Source organism: Oryctolagus cuniculus, chromosome 7 (assembly GCF_051225735.1).
Source record: "Oryctolagus cuniculus isolate XC-2025 breed Fujian yellow rabbit chromosome 7, ASM5122573v1, whole genome shotgun sequence".
Taxonomy (NCBI): Eukaryota; Metazoa; Chordata; class Mammalia; order Lagomorpha; family Leporidae; genus Oryctolagus; species Oryctolagus cuniculus.
Genome location: NC_142873.1, coordinates 122,883,622 through 122,903,402, shown reverse-complemented (window position 1 = coordinate 122,903,402; position 19,781 = coordinate 122,883,622). Strand labels below are relative to the sequence as shown.

At 35.2% G+C, this 19,781-nt stretch overlaps 1 protein-coding gene across 1 annotated transcript in view; it reads right to left on the bottom strand.

The window, feature by feature from the left end:
• Positions 1-19,781, bottom strand: part of FAF1 (Fas associated factor 1) — a 468,145-nt gene that overhangs the window by 238,865 nt on the left and 209,499 nt on the right. The window contains exon 8 of the mRNA XM_051857780.3: positions 11,604-11,690. Within this exon, the coding sequence (XP_051713740.1) occupies positions 11,604-11,690 (87 nt within the window). The remainder of the gene's footprint in view (positions 1-11,603; positions 11,691-19,781) is intronic.

The following is a 19,781-nucleotide window of genomic DNA, read 5'->3' as shown; positions in this document are numbered from 1 at the left end:
TGAAAAATCTTCTATATTTGTGGACCAGAATAATTAGTATCATCAAGATGTCCATACTAGGGTTCTTGTCCCGGTTGGGGCGCCGGATTCTGTCCCGGTTGCCCCTCTTCCAGGCCAGCTCTCTGCTATGGCCAGGGAGTGCAGTGGAGGATGGCCCAGGTGCTTGGGCCCTGCACCCCATGGGAGACCAGGAAAAAGCACCTGGCTCCTGGCTCCTGCCAGGATCAGCGCGGTGCGCCGGCTGCAGCGGCGGCCATTGGAGGGTGAACCAACGGCAAAGGAAGACCTTTCTCTCTGTCTCTCTCTCTCACTGTCCACTCTGCCTGTCAAAAAAAAAAAAAAAAAAAAAAAAAAAAAAAAAAAAAAAAAAAAAAAAGATGTCCATACTACCCAAAGAAATTACAGATTCAATGCAATCTCAATCAAAATACCAATGCCACTCTTCTCAGATCTAGAAAAACAATGCTAAAATTCATATGGAAACAGGAGACTCCAAATAACTAAAGCAATATTAAACAAGAAAAACAAAATTGGAGGCAACAAAATACCAAAGTTTAAGGCATACTACCGGGAAGTTATATTTAAAACAGCCTTGGTACTGACACAAAAGGAGACATGTAGACCAATGGAAGACAGGTAGATAGGTAGACAGAGAGATAGATAATTTCTTTATACAGCCCTAAGTTGATGGACATCTGGGTTGGTTCCATATGTTAATATTTGTGAATTGAGCTGCGGTAAACATGGGGTACAGATAACTTTTCCATTTAATGATTGCATTTTGAGGAAATTCCTATAAGTGGGATTGCTGGGTTACATAGTATATCTATTTTCAGCTTTCTGAGGTATCCCCATATTGTCCTCCACAATATCTGTACTAGCTTACATTCCCACCAACAATGGATAGGACACCTTTTTCCCCATATCGTCACCAGCACTTATTGCTTGTTGATTTCTGTAGGACCGCCACTCTAACTGGGGTGAGGTGTTACCTCACTGTAGTTTTGATTTGCATTTCCCTCATGGCTAGTGATCCTGAGCATTTTTTCATATGTCTGTTGGCCATTTGAATTTTCTCTTTTGAAAAATGCCTGTTCAAGTTCTTTGCCCATTTCTTAACTGGATTGCTTGTTTTGTAGCTGTTGAGTTTCTTGACTTCCTTGTAGATTCTTGATATTAATCCTTTATCAGTTGTGTAGTTTACAAATGTTTTTCCTCATTCTGTCAGTTGCCTCTTCACTTTGCTGATAGTTTCCTTTGTAGTACAGAAGCTTCTCAGCTTAAATACTCTCATTTATCTATTTTTGCTTTGATTGCCTGTACTTCTGGGGTTTTTTCCAAGAAGTCTTTGCTTATGCCAGTGTCTTGCAGTTTCTCCAATGTTCTCTTCTAGTAATTTGATGGTATCCTGTGATACATTTAGATCTTTGAGTTGATTTTTGTATGAGGAATAAGGCAGGGGTCTTGTTTAATACTTCTGCATGTTGAGATACAAGTTTCCCAGAACCATTTGTTAAAGAGACTGTCCTTTTTCCTGGGATTGATTTTTAGCTCCTTTTGTCAAAGATCAATTGGTTGTGTGTGTGTATATGTGTTTGTGTGTGCGTGTAGAATATGGAATATATAGATATAAAAGAATGAAATCCTTTCACAACAAAATGGATGCAACTGGAAACCATTATACTTAGTGAAATAAGCCAGTTCCAAAAAAACAAATACCATATGATTTCCTTGATCTATGGTAAATGATATAGTACCAAAAATGTCATATATAGGAATGAAGTTGACATTTTGAGATTCAATTATTGTTTTACAGCCCTTGTCTCTACTGTTTAGAAACAGTGTTTTTGTTTGCTTTTTGTTTTATTTGTTAAACTCTTTACTTGGTGTAGTATTAATCTTATGGGTATAAAGTGAATTGAAAGTAGATCTTTGTAAAAATTAAGAGAGGAAGGAGAAGGAAAAGTGGGAGCCTGGGTCTGATGGTTTTTGTTTTACATATTTTGAAATCATTAAGTACATACTACATTGAGCATTGCTGTGTCTTCATGATGAGCTGACCTTTTTTTTTCCTTTTTTTTTTTAATGTATTTTATTTATTTGAAAGACAGAATGACAGAGATAGGTACAGAGGTAGAGACAGACAGAGAAAGAGAGAGGTCTTCTATTTGCTGGTTCACTTGCCAAATGCCTGCAATGGCCAGAGCTGAGCAGATCTGAAGCTAGGAGCCAGGAGATTCTTCCAGGTCTCCCATGTAGGTACAGGGGCCCAAGGATTGAGCTGACCTTTTAATCACTGTGAAATTCCTCCCTTTAGTTTTGATACTATTCCTTACCCTTTATCTTTTCTGATGTCATATAATAATTACAGCTTTCTTATGTTTAGTGTTTGCACAGTAAATTTTTTTTCACTTACTTACAGAAAAATGCTATCAGTGGGTTAATCTAATTTAATTTGTAATTTAAAGTGTTTTTCTTGTGGACAGCATACAATTGAATCTTGCTTTTAATATCAGTTTTCAAAATGTCTGTCTTTTAACATGTAAACAATCTATTATATATTTAAGTAATATTGCTACTTACTTTTTACTTATTCTATCATTATCTTGTCCTCTAGTTGTATACTGAGGGAGGGAAAAGTCCCAATTGTCCCCTCATGTACAGAAACAGCAGTCCATAGGTTTAGGATTTTAATAAACTGAAATCAAGATTCACAGCACAAGATCTCAGTGTTGGTAAGATTCTTATACAGGGCTGTCTTGCTTCTATGTGTTCTTACTCATATTTACTGAGTAAACACATTCCATGAAGGGCTCATCCACATTTCCAAGCACTCTCTGTTCAGGATGGAGTCCATTTCACAACTTTTCTTTCCTTTTAAACTCAAAACTTTCTTCTATGGCTTTCAAAGCTGTTCTTTCCCTCTGTTTAGTCACTATCTGTGTTATTTGTAGAAGACTTTATATATTGACAAGGGCAATGATCCTTCCCAAGCTACTGAGTCTCACCACCACTAGAAGCAACATTATCCATGACCTCACCAAATAAAGAAAAAGCCAGTGAAAATGTCCAAAGATTGCTTGAATCTGTCTGCTTCAGGACAAGTTAACAAAATAATTTAAATAGCATAAGATGACCCTGAAGCTATTCAAAGAATGCTTCCGATTCTGCATGTGTATGATATAAAGAAGGTGCTTTCTCAAGGGAAAAGGAGTTAATGTTTGTTGAATGCCTACAAAATGCCAGACATTACACCAGGGGTTGGCAAACTTTCTTTGTAAAAAGCCAGATAAGGATATTTTAGTCTTTGTAGCCATATGGTCTTTGTTGCAACTATACATCCCTGCTGTTAGAAGGTGAATACTCCTATACATACTATATAAACAAATTAGTGTAATGTGTTCCAATAAAACATTATTGACTAAAAACATATTGTAAATGGGATTTGGGCAGGCTATCATAACTGCCAATCCCTGTAGTACATTATGTTCTTTGATTATTAGGTAAAACCATATGAAATGGCTAATATGCAATAATTTTTGTCCTTAAAAAGGACAATTTCATATGGCTCAAGATGATATATTAACAGGCTTAATCTCCCCAACATATTTTTAAAAAAGGATGTATTTATTTATTTGAAAGAGTGACAGAGAAAGAGATCTTCCTACTGCTGGTTCACTATCCAAATGCTCATGACAGCCAGGACTGGGCCAATAAAAAGCCAGGAGCCAGGAACCCCATCTGGTTTCCCACATGAGTGGCAGGGACCGAAGCACTTGGACCCGCGTCTGCTGCCTCCCAGGCACAATGCCAGGAAGCTGGATGCGAAACAGGGCAGGCAGTTCATGAATTTGCACTCCAATATTGGATACAGAATTCCAATGCCCATTCCACAACAGATTTTTATGGTTGCTAACACTGTCCCCATTTTGCAAATTAAGAAGCCAAAACTCATAAATTAAATAATTTAACCAAACAATAGCAATGTCATATTTGTCTACTAACTCGTTTTCTCTTTTGGTGACACACACAGTGGTGGAACAGATCAGCTCACAATGTAGCACTCTCCTTTCCAAATCTATAATTCTACTTGGCAGTAAGGAAATGTTTAGTTTTGGTGATTTAATTTTATTATAAAAAAAATTAATCGGATTCTCAAAAAGTTATTGAGTTACTATAATCATAGAAACTAATCCTATAGTTGTTTTATGCCATAAATGTCAATTTAGTGGCATTCTGGACAATTCAAATAAATGACTACACAAAACACATTTGATCTTACACAGCATACAAAAGTATTTACAATGTTTAGAATTTATAAAAGGGAAAACATGCATACCAAAGTATATTTCCCACTACAGTCTACAATCCCTGAAGCAGAATCTTATCCTTGCAAATTTAAGAGGCAGCAATACTGGCCTATAAAAGCTACTCCACAAATGTTAACTGAGTAAATAGATGGATGAAAAAAAATTAATAACAGTCAAAGGTTAACCATATTAGACAGTTCAATGTTCAAAAGAAACCTAAGACTAACCATCCTTACAATTACCCACTCTTTTTTAAAAAAAGATTAACAGAAAATATATTATGATGCATGTTTCAACAACATATGAAGTAGAGAAATGAATAAACTTTAATAAGGTGTTTGCATAATTCTTTCCTTTTTCATTTTCATTTTTAATTAGTTTTAACAGATTCAATTTGTAGATATAATACTAACAATATGATGATATTCTCTTCCTCCCACCCTTCCCCTGTCCTCTTTCCTTCTCTTGTTGTTTTTTTTTTTAGTTTTTCTGATAACATTTTAAAATTACAGTAAAAAGGCTTAATACTTCACTAAATAAGAAGTTTAACAAGTAAAATGCAAAAAGAACATATATTAGTGAGACTGTAGACAACAGCTAGAAACAATAACTGAATGGAAAAATGATCATTTCACTCATATACAATAAACTGTAAAGTAATCACAGATCATTAAAACTATAGTAGTATAACATTCATAACCAAATAAGCAGGACCCAGAAAGACAAATTATCAGATGTTCTTCCTTATATGCAGGGGCTAAAATTTAAAAACAAAAAAAGAAAGAAAAAAAGAGAAGAAATGTCTTTGTGTATCAATATTGCTGCAAATATAGTTTTGAACAACTACCAATAACCTCTGTTCTGTAGTTACAGAGACTTATGCCCAGGGAGTTTAATTATTTGTGATGACTCAGATACTAAGTGACAGAGCAAGGTAGAAGGAAGGAAGAGACAGAAATAAACAAAAAAATGAAAAGAGAAAGGGAAATAAGCATTAAGAAAAAGTGAAAAGAATTTAAATATAAGAACAGGACTATAATTTCTAAGAGGGTTGAACAAGGTAGCATGGGAAGAGAGAAATAGGCAGGATTTCTTAAAGATCTTAAAATAAGAATATTGCTGTTAAGTATTGTAAATAGTAAGAAGAGTACTACTAAATGACAGAGTGAAAGACAACAAGTAAATCTGAAGAACAAGATGAGTATTAAGCTAAACTGAGACATATATGGTACAATATTCAATCATTCATTCAACAAATATATACATATATTTCAAATATTTACTCTATGCTATATGGGAAAATAAACCTGGAAAGGAAGTTTCAGATAAAAGCATGGAGGATTTGGAACACAAGCATCAATCTATGTAGTGCCTTGAATTCAGAGGCTAGAGACAATCAGATCCTAGTCTTCCAGCCTCTCTCCCTTAGCTTCAAGTTTCCTTACCCTGGTTTTATGATTACAAATCAACCACTTATTAAAAATTAACTCACCAAATTAAGGGAGCTGTGCAGCCAACACTACAAGATTCTAATCATTGGACTCATGAGATCATTTATCTCCCCTAGAGATAACATCTTGATGTCTGGTCTTGTTCTGAGGGATTTTTTATCCAGGAACTCCAGGCCCAGAGTAAAAAGTAGCTACCCCTGCATATAGCCCACACATAGGCTAAAGTTCACTGTGTTATCCTCAAAATTCTCTACAAAACATCACCATCCAATAAAAGGAAGACCATGAGCACTGTTGACCAACCAGGGACCAACCATGCACGGGACACGTACTTCTCAACCCCAAATTCAATCTGTAAGAATCTTCACCCCTGCCTTCTGGGGAGCCTGGGAATTAAGGGACAGCTGCTGGGCTCCATACTCTGTGCTTTGCAGTTGACACTTCCTTTCTTTCACCACTCTGGTGACAACGACTGGCTAGGGTTTTTTTGGGGGTGTGGAAGGAAGCGATGGTTTTCTATAGCATCTTCTGCAACTAGTTTTGGGGGTGTTCTAATAAGCATAAAAATCTAGCCATTTATCAGCAGGTACTGAATTGCCATTGAAGATAAGTAAGCAAGGCTGAATCTGATTCACACTGCACTTTCGAAATAGGCAGCAATGGACAGAATGACCATAGTCCAGGCTTATAATTTCCTTAGTTAGTAACTACAATATTATAAGTATGTGATAACTCCAAGAGTCTGTATTTGGACAACAGCTCCTGTAAGGTGGGAGTAGAAGCAAAGTCAGGAGTATGTCGACAACTTGGCACTTGCTAAACACAAGGCATCAAAGAGAAATCAAAGAAAATGGTCCCGAACAGAAAGATTAAAGTGACATTCCCTCATGCACAGATTCTTTATTATCTAAAAAAGGAGGGGAAAGGGAAGAAATATACATGTTTTTTGCTTTGTGTTATCGTTGTGCAATGGTTTTGCCTACATGTAATCTCATATTCTCCATGTAAAAATATTTAGTAAGTAGCTATCGGATTCATAACACATGCCAAAAGACCTCTGATTCTAAAATTGAAATTTCTCAAATTTAACATTCCCTGGCTACTGACAGAACAGTGGCTGAATACCAATAATCTCCAAAGGGAAAAAAAAAATTATACAAAAAGTATTAAAACAGAAGGAGTTTTCTTCCTTTGTATAAGCATGATTAAACATTGTAATTTTTAAAAAAAACTACATATATTCAAATTGTCTACATTATAATAAGGTGTCTAGAAATAATTCACAGTGTTAATATTGTTTCTATTCTCTGGAAACCAAGTGCCTCCTTGTTGAAGTGTAAAATGAGATTTCACCTACTTGTAACTCCTTGTTCTCACAACTGAACTGTCACAGCATGAAAATATTCCCCTACTGGTGAAGCTTTAGATACCTATTTTCCTGATGAAAGAGTACAAAAGGAGCTGAAAGAATTATTGACAATTCTTACAGTATCCCATAACCTATTAGAGTGAAACTGCAAACAAAAAAAAATTTCAAATCTGAAGGGATATGAGTAACAATGTTTTAAATGCTTGCTGACTTCACTGAGTAGCTTGAAAATGTTAAAGACTAAAGTCTATCAGATTTGTAAGAGACTCAAGTTTTTATAAAAATCTAATTATTAGAAGTTTGTTTCTCTGTCTTGTTTGCTAAATCAAAGATTAATGAGAAGTATACTGAAGAAAACATCTCCTGTGTTCCTGCAAAAGTATTTATCAGGGAGTATGAACACATAAAGGAAAAAGTGTTTTAATCTGCTTCTTCATTAACTCTTCCATAACTTCAACGGGCAAGCATTTGGCCTAACAGTTAAGACACTGGTTGAGAAACCAGAGTTCCACACTGGAGTATATAGGTTAGAAAACCTTACTGGCTATCCAAACTAATAATAAGTTAGATACCTTACTGGCTAGTAAGAGGCAAACCAATGATGGCTCAAGTAGTTGGGTTTCCATCACCCACATGGGAGACCTGAATTGAGTTCCCAGACCAGAACTGAGTTCCCAGTTCCTAGCTTCCAGCCAGCCTGGCCCAAGATCCATGTGGGCATTTGGGGAGTGAACCAGTGGACAGGAGGATCTTTTCTTTCTCTCTCCCCATGTCAACCCCCAATAAACAATGCAATTCAATGATTTTTAGTAAATGGAGATATGTGCAATCTTTATAACAATCTCATTTTAGGACATTTCCATCATTCCAAATCCGTTATTTCTTGATCTATGATTTATCTATAAACTCATGGAAGCCAATGGTATCTAAAGTTACTGTATATTGAAAGCCACATAAATTCTTTAAGTAGCAGGAAAAGTGCAACTAACTTCACTTTTAATGACATTTGGTAACCAATTTCCTACTCTGGCACTGGGAAGCAAATGTTCAGGTGCTTCCCCTGAAAGTTAAACCATTCTAAGTATTAAGTTATGGCACACTATCTTGGAAAGAAATTAATTATATTTTTGTTGGTAACACATTTCAGGCTGTTTACACAGCTGACATTTCTCAGCTGTACCCAGTTCATGCCCAAAGCTGTGAGGACTATAATGTTTTGTAGCAGATGCCTCCACATGAGTGATTTCAGTAAGTATAAAAACATCACTGTTTGCAACAATACAGATTAAAAGTACCTGCTTTAGGAATGTTTATATTTCTCATGATACAGGTTCTATGACATTTATTTGGCTAAGATTTCCTTAGAAGACTGCTTTTATAAGCCATTTTTGCCTCAATTCTAGCACCTCAGATAGTGAATCTGCTGTGGCACCAGTTAAAAGCAGCTTGGTCCTAAACATCTTTGTTGTACCAAATCTCACAGCTCAGGCAACATCCTGCCAATGTGGCAACATTTGCTCCGGGGAAGCCTGAGCAGGCACCATTTCACAGGTTCTGGGACAAGGTGCAAATATAAATAATGAGGAAACAAGAATCAAGCCTTTTAATGGGGATTCCCTCTTGGCTTGCTGTGATTAGACACAGCATCAGGTAGCATTACAGTCCAGAATACAGCGTATGTTAGATGCCTTTATATTTTCCTATAGTAATGATAGTGTAGTACAAATATTTGGCAAAAAATAAAATGTTATAAAAATAAACGTAAAAACGAGTCTCACAAAAAGACTGAACTACAAATTCAATAAATACATAAACTGTATAAAACACTATGTTACCGAATTGATCATATTTCATTGAATGTGCCTATTACTCTTAGAATTGCAGTTGATGTGCCTGTTTCCAAAGTGTGTAGTCCAGGAGCAATTGACTTTCCCAACCCTGAGAAGTTCCACATTCCTAAATTTTCTCTATTTCCACATATCCCTATTTCCACATATCTCTATTTCCACATATTTTGGTTTTATACTTTCTATTTGGAAAGTTTCAAATAAACACAAAAATTGAGAGAAAAGTCAAATAAACCAAATATTTGCATCACTGAAATTCAGCAAGATTAACAGATAGCTAATCTGAATTACCTCTATATTCACAGACCCCCATAGATTATTATGAAGCAAATATAAGATACCATTTCATTCATTTAAGTCTCTCAATTCTTGCCTTTGATCCTTTTCTTGAGTTGAATTAAGACCAGTTACAATAATGATTCTGACTTGTTGATCACCTACTATGAGCCAGGTACTATAAACTAATTTTCTAAGGATGCTACAAATCAGTGAGGAAACTGAAACTCAGACTGATGTGTGCATGCCTTAATTATTCAATTAATGTTACTATTTCTTGTAACAGGTATTTAGACAATGCTAAGAACACTATTGCTTTCTTCATGTCCCCTTAGATATAAACAGTAGGCTACCATTTATGAACACTGTTATTTTATTTTTATGAAAATAAATTTATTTTTTATCAAGTTTCTCATGTCAATATTCCCATAATATACTAGAATATCAATGCTAAAATAAATTGTTCAGAAATAAATGCAAATGCCTTATACCTATTCAACTTTTTTATGGAAAGGTTTTTTTTTTTTCTTTAAACTTGTACTTCTTTGAAAGGTAGAGTGACATGGTGGAACAGACAGGGTGGAACAGACAGAGTGAAAACAGGAGAAAAAGAATGAGATCTACAATACACTGGTTCACTCCCCAAATGCCAGCAAAAGTCAGGGCTTACGCTAGGCTCAATGCAGGAACCAGGAACTCTATCCTGGTCTCCCACATAAATGGTACTTATGCCACCATCTGCTACCTATGAGGTACACTAGGAAGAAGCTGGATAAGAAGCTTAGTGTAATTGGGACTTGAACAAGACATTCCAAAATTGGGATGCAGGAAACCCAAATGACAGCTTAAACTGCTGCATCACAACACCTGCTCCCTAAGTTTTTTATTTTAAGTTTGCTATTTTCTGATTATTTTTGGAGTTTTGTAATATACAAAGCATTTTACAAAGGCACAGTTTAATTAAACTCATGTAGCATCTACGTACACAAATGTCTCAAAATTTCTTTTCCTCCACAAAGAATTATTTTTTATAAAGGGGGGCCAGTGCTGTGGCGCAGCAGGTTAAAGACCCAACCCACAGGCGCCAGCATCCCATATGGGTACTGGTCGAGTCCTAGCTGCTCCACATCTGATCCAGCTCCCTAAAAATGTGCCTGGGAAAGCAGTGGAGGATGGCCCAAGTGCTTGGCCTCTGCACCCACAAGGGAGACTCAGAAGAAGCTCTTGGCTCCTGGCTTCAGATCGGCTTAGCTCTGGCGTTGCGGCCATTTGGGGAGTAAATCTGAAGATGGGAGACTTCTCTTTCTCTCTCTGTCTCTACCTCTCTCTGTAACTCTTTCAAATAAATTAAAAAATCTGGAAAAAAGAAAGTGTATATGGTGGTGGTCCTGGAATAGTAATTATAACCTAGACATAAACATGGTACTGATAAAAAAAATGAAAAAGTAATTCAATGTCAGCCATATCATTACTTAATTATCATTAAAAATATTTATTTATAAAGTCCCAATTTCTTTTTACTTATTGATTTTAAAAACAGAATTAATTTCAAAATTCTTGAAATAGTCTTCTCTTTCCTTTAAAAAATGGTTACCGGATTAGAACAAACAAGTATATGGGGAAAAGTGACCAAAAGTAATTTTAGTTGTCCTACTTGGATGATACAAATCTACTGTCTTAAAAAAAAACCTATTGTCTTGGAAAATAATGACTAGAAACAGGGCAAAGATAAGAAAGGTTTCAAATTTATAATAGAAAAGTCATAAATATACATAAAATAGATATAAATGACAGACTAAATCTTTCTTCTACTTTTTACGGAAGTGAAATGTAAGGGAATGTTTAAGATCAAAGTGTTAGTGACATTATCTGTAAAATTTAATTGTTCATTTACTTTAAAATTTCTACTTTCATTCTATTTGAAAGGCAAAGAGACAGAGACAGTCAGGGGCCAGAGAGACAAAGAGATCTTCCATCTGCTGGCTCAACCCCTAAATGTCCCACAACAACACGGACTGGACCAGGCCAACTCCAGGAGCCAAGAACTCAATCCAAGCACTTGAGCCATCTCACACTGCCTCCTAGGGTGTGCATAAATAGCTGGATCAGATGTGAACATGGGACTCAAACCTAGGTAATCCATATGAGATACAGACATTTTACACACTGCACAAAAATGCCTGCCCCAAACTCAAATTATTACAACTCCTCTTACTGTCAGTTTGGTTTATAAAATTCTTTCAATGGAATACTCAAAAAACTTGATTCTGTTGACTTATCAAAGTCACTGAGACTGCAAGTGGCAAAAAAGAGAGCTGGAAATAAAACTAAGAACTTGACTGTTACTTACTGAGTCATCTGTGGCTGAAGCTGGCCAGCCCTCCCATAATTGATGTCGAACAGGGATACTTGTAAGGTCATACACATTTCTCTTTACCTATAAAAAAAGAGAGCACAATTAAGATAGTCTTTCTACATGACTTAATGATAGTTTCATATTAATTTAAATATATGTCCTGCTTTCTTCTAATTCAAAATAAGAATTTTAAACCAGAAAAACACATGTCAAAAATATTGTAAAAAACAAAACACACACCCAATTTAAAAAACAGATTTTCAATGAAGACTAGATGAAATAATAGTTCAAGACATATCCCGATGCCCAACCTCCACCCCCAAGTCTTGGCTGACTTCAAGTTCATTTCCAATCAAGACACTTGAGGTATAAAGTATGCTTAGGACAAACTACAGCTGCAAATTTTTATATTTCATATTTTAACTGCATAATGATTCAAACAAAAACATATATTTCAGGCTTTTGTGTGTAAAAGAGGAGTAGTGGTTTTTCTCTGGGAGGGCATGGAGGTGGAGACCTGAAGCTGCTTCCGTTTTTTGGTATAAGTTGCAATGATATAAAAGCCTTACTAGTAAAGCAGCACAGATTATTTTTTTTAAATCACCTCAATTTAAGAACTATTTTAGGTCGGCACCGCGGCTCAATAGGCTAATCCTCCACCTAGCGGCGCCGGCACACCGGGTTCTAGTCCCGGTCAGGGCGTCAGATTCTTTCCCGGTTGCCCCTCTTCCAGGCCAGCTCTCCCTTGTGGCCCGGGAAGGCAGTGGAGGATGGCCCAAGTGCTTGGGCCCTGCACCCCATGGGAGACCAGGAGAAGCACCTGGCTCCTGCCATCGGATCAGCGCGGTGCGCTGGCCGCAGCGCGCCAGCCGCGGCGGCCATTGGAGGGTGAACCAACGGCAAAAGAAGACCTTTCTCTCTGTCTCTCTCTCTCACTGTCCACTCTGCCTGTCAAAAAAAAAAAAGAACTATTTCAATGGAACACATGTATTTTACTATCATTAGAGCCATCACTAATATGCTTTTGAGATTATTTCTGAAAAGAACACAGTAAACGCTATTAAAGATAGTTTTTTCCTAACAGTAGCATTATTCTTTTTACTTTAGAAGGACAAGAAGTAGGGGTGGGCATATGGCATGGTTTAGACACCTCTGGGGATTTCCATATCCAAGTGCCTGAGGAGGCAGGGACTGAGCTCTTGGCTCCTGACTTCAGCCTGGCCCAGATTGTGAGCATCTGAGGAATGAACAAGTGTAGAGGATGTCTCTGTCTCTCTCTTGGTCTTTCAAGTAAATAAAATAAATAAAAATAAAGAATAATAAAATGAGAGTAAGTAAGCAACTTAAACAGAGTAAGATGTTAGAAGGTTTAACTCTATGTTATGCAGTAATTAAGTCGTGTCTTTGGCTCTTTTTTTTCCTACATACATACAGAAGTTATATTGTATGCTTTATTTACAAGTAAAGTAAGTCAACAAATTGTAATTGTAATGGAGAGACCAACCATCTTAACTAGCTTTTAGGTTAGTTAGGGTATTATTACCCTACTCTAATAAATGAAATGAGTGTTGAAATGTTGCTCATAAGACTTCAGTATGGTTTTTCATACTTCAATAGGCAGTATTCATTCATGTTTTATAATCCAGAACCTAAAGTACTGTGCTGTCCAATTACAGCATTTTGTTATCACATTGCTCTTTATTATACAAAAACACATCTAAGTTACCCTTCCACTGAAATAGAGATATATGTTCACTAGGGAAAACAAAACACATAACTTAATCTACTTTTTATCTCCAGTGTACACCTGTGAAAAAAGACTTAGTAAATGAGATCTAAGGAGCTTGGGGCAAAGTTACATCTCCACTCAATTCAAACAAATAGCTTTTCTTCAGAGGTTCTTAGCAATGGACAACCTACTATGCAGTATTTTGTTTATACTCAGTCGCACAAAGTTAATAAATTTTCATTAATCATTATCAATCCGACAATTTAACTAACCAAATAAAATTGGGCTAACGTCTAATCATTTTCACTAGCTGTGACTATTATGTTTAAACATTAATGCTCTTAAGAAGAATGGTGCTCTATAAACCTAAACCATTATATTAATAAGAGAGAAAAGGACAGAGCTTGAAATATGAGTAGTCTTTAAAGATAAAAACATCCTTTCTAGAATTCTTTCTTTTTGGATTATGCTGTCTAGATATACCAAACTTCATTGGCTACTTCTGAAAAAAAGCAGGACAAATATTCTTATTTATTGGAAAGGTGGCAAAGCTGCCCCAATATTGGAGAAAATATACAACTAACTTTGGAGTGATATTCTTTAAATTCTACCTGAATTCCAAAATACAACACCACAGCATTATGAAATAAACAGTATTTTCTTCTTTCATCAAATAAACGGTAACTGCACTGAACTGAATAGCATTCCTTTGCAATTCTAACCCCCTGAAAAGCATGTTCTGGCTATAGTGTTATGTTGGTATAAAGCACAATGCCACACTGATGTGTTAAACAAAAGTGATCAAAGTTAGAGTACTGTTAGCCAATGCACAAGTATTTGGCTTCATTGTTCTCCCCTGAATGACATCTGTTAAGCAATTTGTCATCGAATAAACTGGTTAATACAGACAGAACTTGGCTGAGAAGGTACCATGCAAAGCATATTAGGCTAATGTTTGATTGTTCCAATGCAAAGGCTAAATTCAAAGTATTCCAAGATTAAGCCAAAAGAAACTTCTGTTAAACCACAATTACTAAATAGCAATTCAAGTGAAGACAGATTGGTTTTTCAAAAGTAATTCCATGCTAATCAATGCTGTAACCAAAGGTATGTTTCACTATTACATGAAAGCAGCACAAGTGCTACAATAGCAAAAACACCAAATGAGAGGTGCTTTTATAACAGGAGATATAAAAATTCCATTATCTTTACTGATGATTATATTTAATTAAAATTTCAGATCACAATCCTACAGGGAAACAAAAAATCCAAAATGTACACAAAGCAAGAGTAAAAATGACTCTAAGAAATTAGTATTCTAGGAAACCTGAATGATAAAACACAGCTGTGTATAAAATGATGTAGATGAATTTAAAGTCATCACAAATCAGATGAAAGACACACAATCCTCTCAGAGGGAGAATGAAAAGGGATAGAGAGAAAAGATAGGGAGAAGGGAAGAGAAAAAGAAAGGGCAGTAGAAGGAGAAGGAAAGGAAAAGCAAATTAATAGAGGGAGATAGATGGAGCCCGGAGAGAGGGAGAGAGAGACACGGATACAGAAAGGAGGGAAGAGAGTCAGAGAGGGAAGAGGAGAGTAATTGGAGATCTGAGAGTGCTTGACAGAGTCAAAGAATACACATACAGGCTGGGTTGCTGTGGCTGGCACATTCAGATGCCATTATTATTGTGCTGTCTCTGATGGAGTTTCAACACTGGAGACTGTGTTATATTCCAGTTAGGGACAAGTGGCACTTCACAGGGTAACATTTCCTAAGGGCCTTTTTGTCTTACACATTTTCTTTGATCAGCACTGGCTCAAGATCATGCTGAACCTTCATAATCTTTTCGACACTTGTTTTGCTTTAAGCTCTAAATCTATGTGATTTCAGGCTGTTAAACCATGCAAATGGTTCAATTAGTTGTGAAGGAATTTAATAAATGCATTGATTACCAACTGAACATTAAAATTACATTCTAAACTAGACTGCTATTGGATCAAGAGTTCTAGATTAATAATAGATTTTCCAAAATGTGATTTCTAGATTTTTTTAAAAGGGATAATTTAAGTTCATCCTTGCTATTTCAGGTAAAATAGTTGTCTGTGAATGAGGAAAAAAATACAAATCAGATTACCTTAAAATAGTACAGATTTATTACAGTACTGATGTTTCCTTATTATCTAGATTTTCACTGTCAACAAACATCCATTTCAATTATAATTAGTGTAAAAAGCTAAGCAATAATTTCTACTTCAAGCATCTTATTTCTCCAATGGAGAAATTTTAATGCTAAACTCAGCACTGTAAAAGACCTTTTTATTATGATCTGCATATTAATATAAAATCATAAAGTATATTCACAAGATACTGATCCCCTGTAAATTTTCAGTTTTTTAAATTAAATTTCATCAGAATAACTGAAATATATAAAACTTACTAGATAACATCATCAGTCATAATAAAAATCATTCTTTGTGAGCCACATGCCAGTCAAACTATGAAAAGACATTTCAAGGAATTTCAAATGTCATTCAGATACTACCCAAGTGAAAATAGACCCTGGTTAAAATAAAATCACAAAGTCTGACATGTCTCCTAATGAGAAAAACACTAGATTTTTAATCCTAACTTTTCAGAGCTATTACTTTGAGCAAACTGGTGGAGCATTTCTGAAACCTAATTTACCCAATTTTAGAAAAAGAATAAACTATGATAACTTCGGATTTTCAAGGCTCTAAAATCCTATGGTTTTAATGAAAATACTCGAGTTAATCCTAAGTGCAGGAAAAAAAGCAAATCTATACGAGATAGGAAATAATGAAGGAAAATTAAAAAACTAAAGCAAGAAAATGAAAGAATAGAAGCATTAATAAATATATACAATGGAAAACTGCAAATATTTTAAGGTGAAAAATAATATTTTAAGAATTTTTTTGTGGATGAAGGAAAATCAGTCTCTTATTACACTTTTTAAAAATGCTAATAAAGCTCTCTTTGCCCCAAAGAGATCTCATTTAAAAATAAAGTCTGTCACACTGATTTCCCAAATAACTATCCTATCAACCAAATGTTAACAATGAAGTTATGGTTTTGGCAGAATACTACAAGATATGTAATAAAGTTTTAAAGCTTTATTGATTTACTTCAACATTTAAAAGCCTTTTGAAATTTGGCCCATCATTCTTTATATGTCCAATATTTTAATATAGCAAAAAAACATAAAAGTAAAATTTGTAATTTCCATGGGCTTAGAATAGCTATCAGTAGTCTGATGTCTAGATATTCTGCATTAAGATACTATGGCACGTTACAGTCCTTACAAAAAGTACCCTGAAACTATAGACATCCAACTCATTCTCTTATCATTCCCAGAAGAAAAAGTCCTCTGGTCATATTAGAAGTTGAGCTCACCCAAATTTTAAATACACTGAACTTTTGAGTTCCAAGTGCTTCATGCTATCAAAATATATTCTGCTTAAGAGTTTGCTAAATAATAACTGCACTGAACAAATAAGTATCTGTGTGCATGTGTTACATAAAAATAAGGCATACACAGCAAGCTTAATTCCAGTTTCCTAGCAATCATTGGTGCTTGGAAAGAAGTTAAGAAACCAATCACTTAATTCAGAGTGGGTTTTGAACATATACTTCAAGTCTAAGGACTAAGGACTAAGGATTTCTTTTCCTTTCTCTAGAATACTGTATACACATTGCAGTTGCACATGGATTTGTTTTATTAAGATGCAATTTAAACCCTCTTAAAAATCCTTCCTGAATAAAAAAAAAAAAAATGTTTGAAACCGGATGGTGCAAGGGGAAAGGGAAGGTGGCATCAGTAATCAAATGTTAATTAGCAAGCTTTTTTTTCCTTCCCCCAGGGCTGGTCTGTGTTGGAGAATTCAAATCAGAAATCAATGGTCCAAGTGTTTAACTATTACTTCTTCTCATTAACTATTTAAAAGACTGAGCAATTCTCTTCTAAAAACAGTAACTCAAGACATTTCTTTTTTTCAAACACCATTTTCCAGAAAACAATGACGATGTTATTTCAGGAAAACTATAAAACTGAAGTTGCATTTAATCAGGCTTTAAACTGACTATATTCTGCATTTTTAAAGCATCTTTTGGCTCTAACTGAACTTTTCATTTTAACAACGATAACACAGTTTTGCTTCGTGTAAAACTTATTTCACTTCTTATTTGCCTAAGAAGAAATTCGACAACTGGCAGTTAAGATTACCAGGATGATGATAATAAAGTTAATCAAATATGGAAAGTAACTTAAATGCATGACTGGAAACAGATTTTGACCACCTTAAAAAACTACCAAAGATTAGATGTACCATTAGAAACATGGTAAAATTACAATTTCCTATACTCACAGTTTGGTATGAGTAAAAACAACAGCAAAGACAGAACTAATAACATGAATTTATTAAAATGAATCTGTAACTTTATTTAAAGGCTAAGTCTGGATTTCAAGAAATGGATCGTTTACTTTTCTACAATATTGGTTTTCAAAGTGCAATGGGTGGATCAGTCTTATCTGAGCCCCACTGCAGGCCTAGTAGATTGGACATTCTGGTGGCCCAGCAATCTGTTTTTGTTTTTTTTTTTTTTTTTTTTTTTTTTTGAACAGGCTCTCTAAATAATTCTTAACAATATCAAGTTTCAGAAGTATTGCTTTAGGGTTTGCAGATTATAGATAGGCTCTTCCCAAAAGTCATGCTTATCTAGTTTACTGATTATAAAATTCTTTAACTCTCTAACGATGGACTATTCTTTTTAATTTTTGTTTATGTGTGAGGCAGAGAGACAGAAACAGAGCAAGACAGCGCACAAGCACATGCTCCCGTCTGCTGGCACACTCCCCAAATGACTACATCAGCCAGGGCAGAACTGGCCTAGGCTGGAGCCAGGAGCCCAAATGCAATCCAGGTGTCCCAAGCAGGTGGCAAGAATGCATAATTTGAGCCATTACTGCTGTCTCCAGTCTGGCAGGAAGCTGGAGTTAGGAGCAAGAGCTGGGAACTGAATCCAGCTATTTTTGATATGGAATGCAGGCATCTTAACAGTGAGGCTAAACACCTGTTGTTTACAATTTCTTTCTGAGAATGAATATAATGAACAATGGTTTGTTACAGAACTTCTAGACATGCCATAATTTTGTTTCAGAGAAGTGCTACCTCTTCATTACAGACTTCATAGCGCCCTTAGCTTAATCCTAGTTTCTGCTAATTGAAAATCGGTACTAATACTCATTTTTCTTGCATCAAGCTTAAGTGTGATTGCTTTCTAGCTGTAACATATATTTAGAAATTGCAGTAAAATCACAAATTCACAATAAAAGATCTATTTAATATACTAAATAAACTAGGAAGAAATCTGTGCATGTTGACTGAGTTGACAAAATTTCCTCAAGCATATGTTTGAGCTAAATGAAAGACTGAACAGGTTTTTTTTTTTTTTTTTTCATTTCTTTTTACCACTGATAGGCTAGCTGAAACAAGCTCCACAGGAAAAAGGTCAAGCTCATCAGTCAGTCAAATAATGGCCTCTAGGACAATATTTCTATTCTCTGCACTTTGTGGAAGCAGGGAAAGAACAAAGTTTTTCAACATTTAATGGCTTAATAACACTAAGAAAATAAATGTATTTTACTTCATGCAATGAATAAAATGGCAGTCATTCAATTAAAAAACACTAATTATCTCAGTGATGTCTGGAAAGAAAAAGTAAAAGGGAAGTGAGCATGCAAGCATCTTCTATAAAATAGCTACTAGATTTTAACATATCTTCATCATACCCTTTTACAAAAAAGGAAAACAGAGTCAAAGATAAAAAATAATTTGTTCAATAATTAAGTAAACAATAAGATCAAAATTTAATGTAGTTCTATGAAATTCTAAGTCTAGACTTTTTTTATTATAATGACATCTTTTATTCGTCTGAATTTATTCTTCTGTAAAAGGGAAGACTGTAATAAATTATTTTTAAAATCATTTTCTACCTGGTACTTTTATAATCGTAATGTGCAAGAATTTTCTATGAGACCATTTACTACTATTTTAAAGAGTCATCATTAAGTGATTACAAGTGAGTGGTCGACTGTGGGTGAAGCTTCCTTCTGTCATGAAAGCAAGGAGGCCTTTTCACCACTGTGGTGCTGCAACATTCAATGAGGAGCAGTTAAAGGCTGTCAACTTCCTACACTTAAGTGCTGCAGAGGAAGGACAACTGCCAGAGCAAACAGCAACTTGTTACTGTTTCAACAACTGAATAAGTTTCAAAGTGAAGAGGATATTTCCTGGTGTCCCACTTAGCTGGGAAAGAAAGGGCAAGATAAAAATTTCCTAGGGAAATAAATCAAAAAAAAGAATAGCATATTAAAATAAACGATGATGATCATGTGAGCATTAGCAAAGGCTCTTTCTTTTATAAA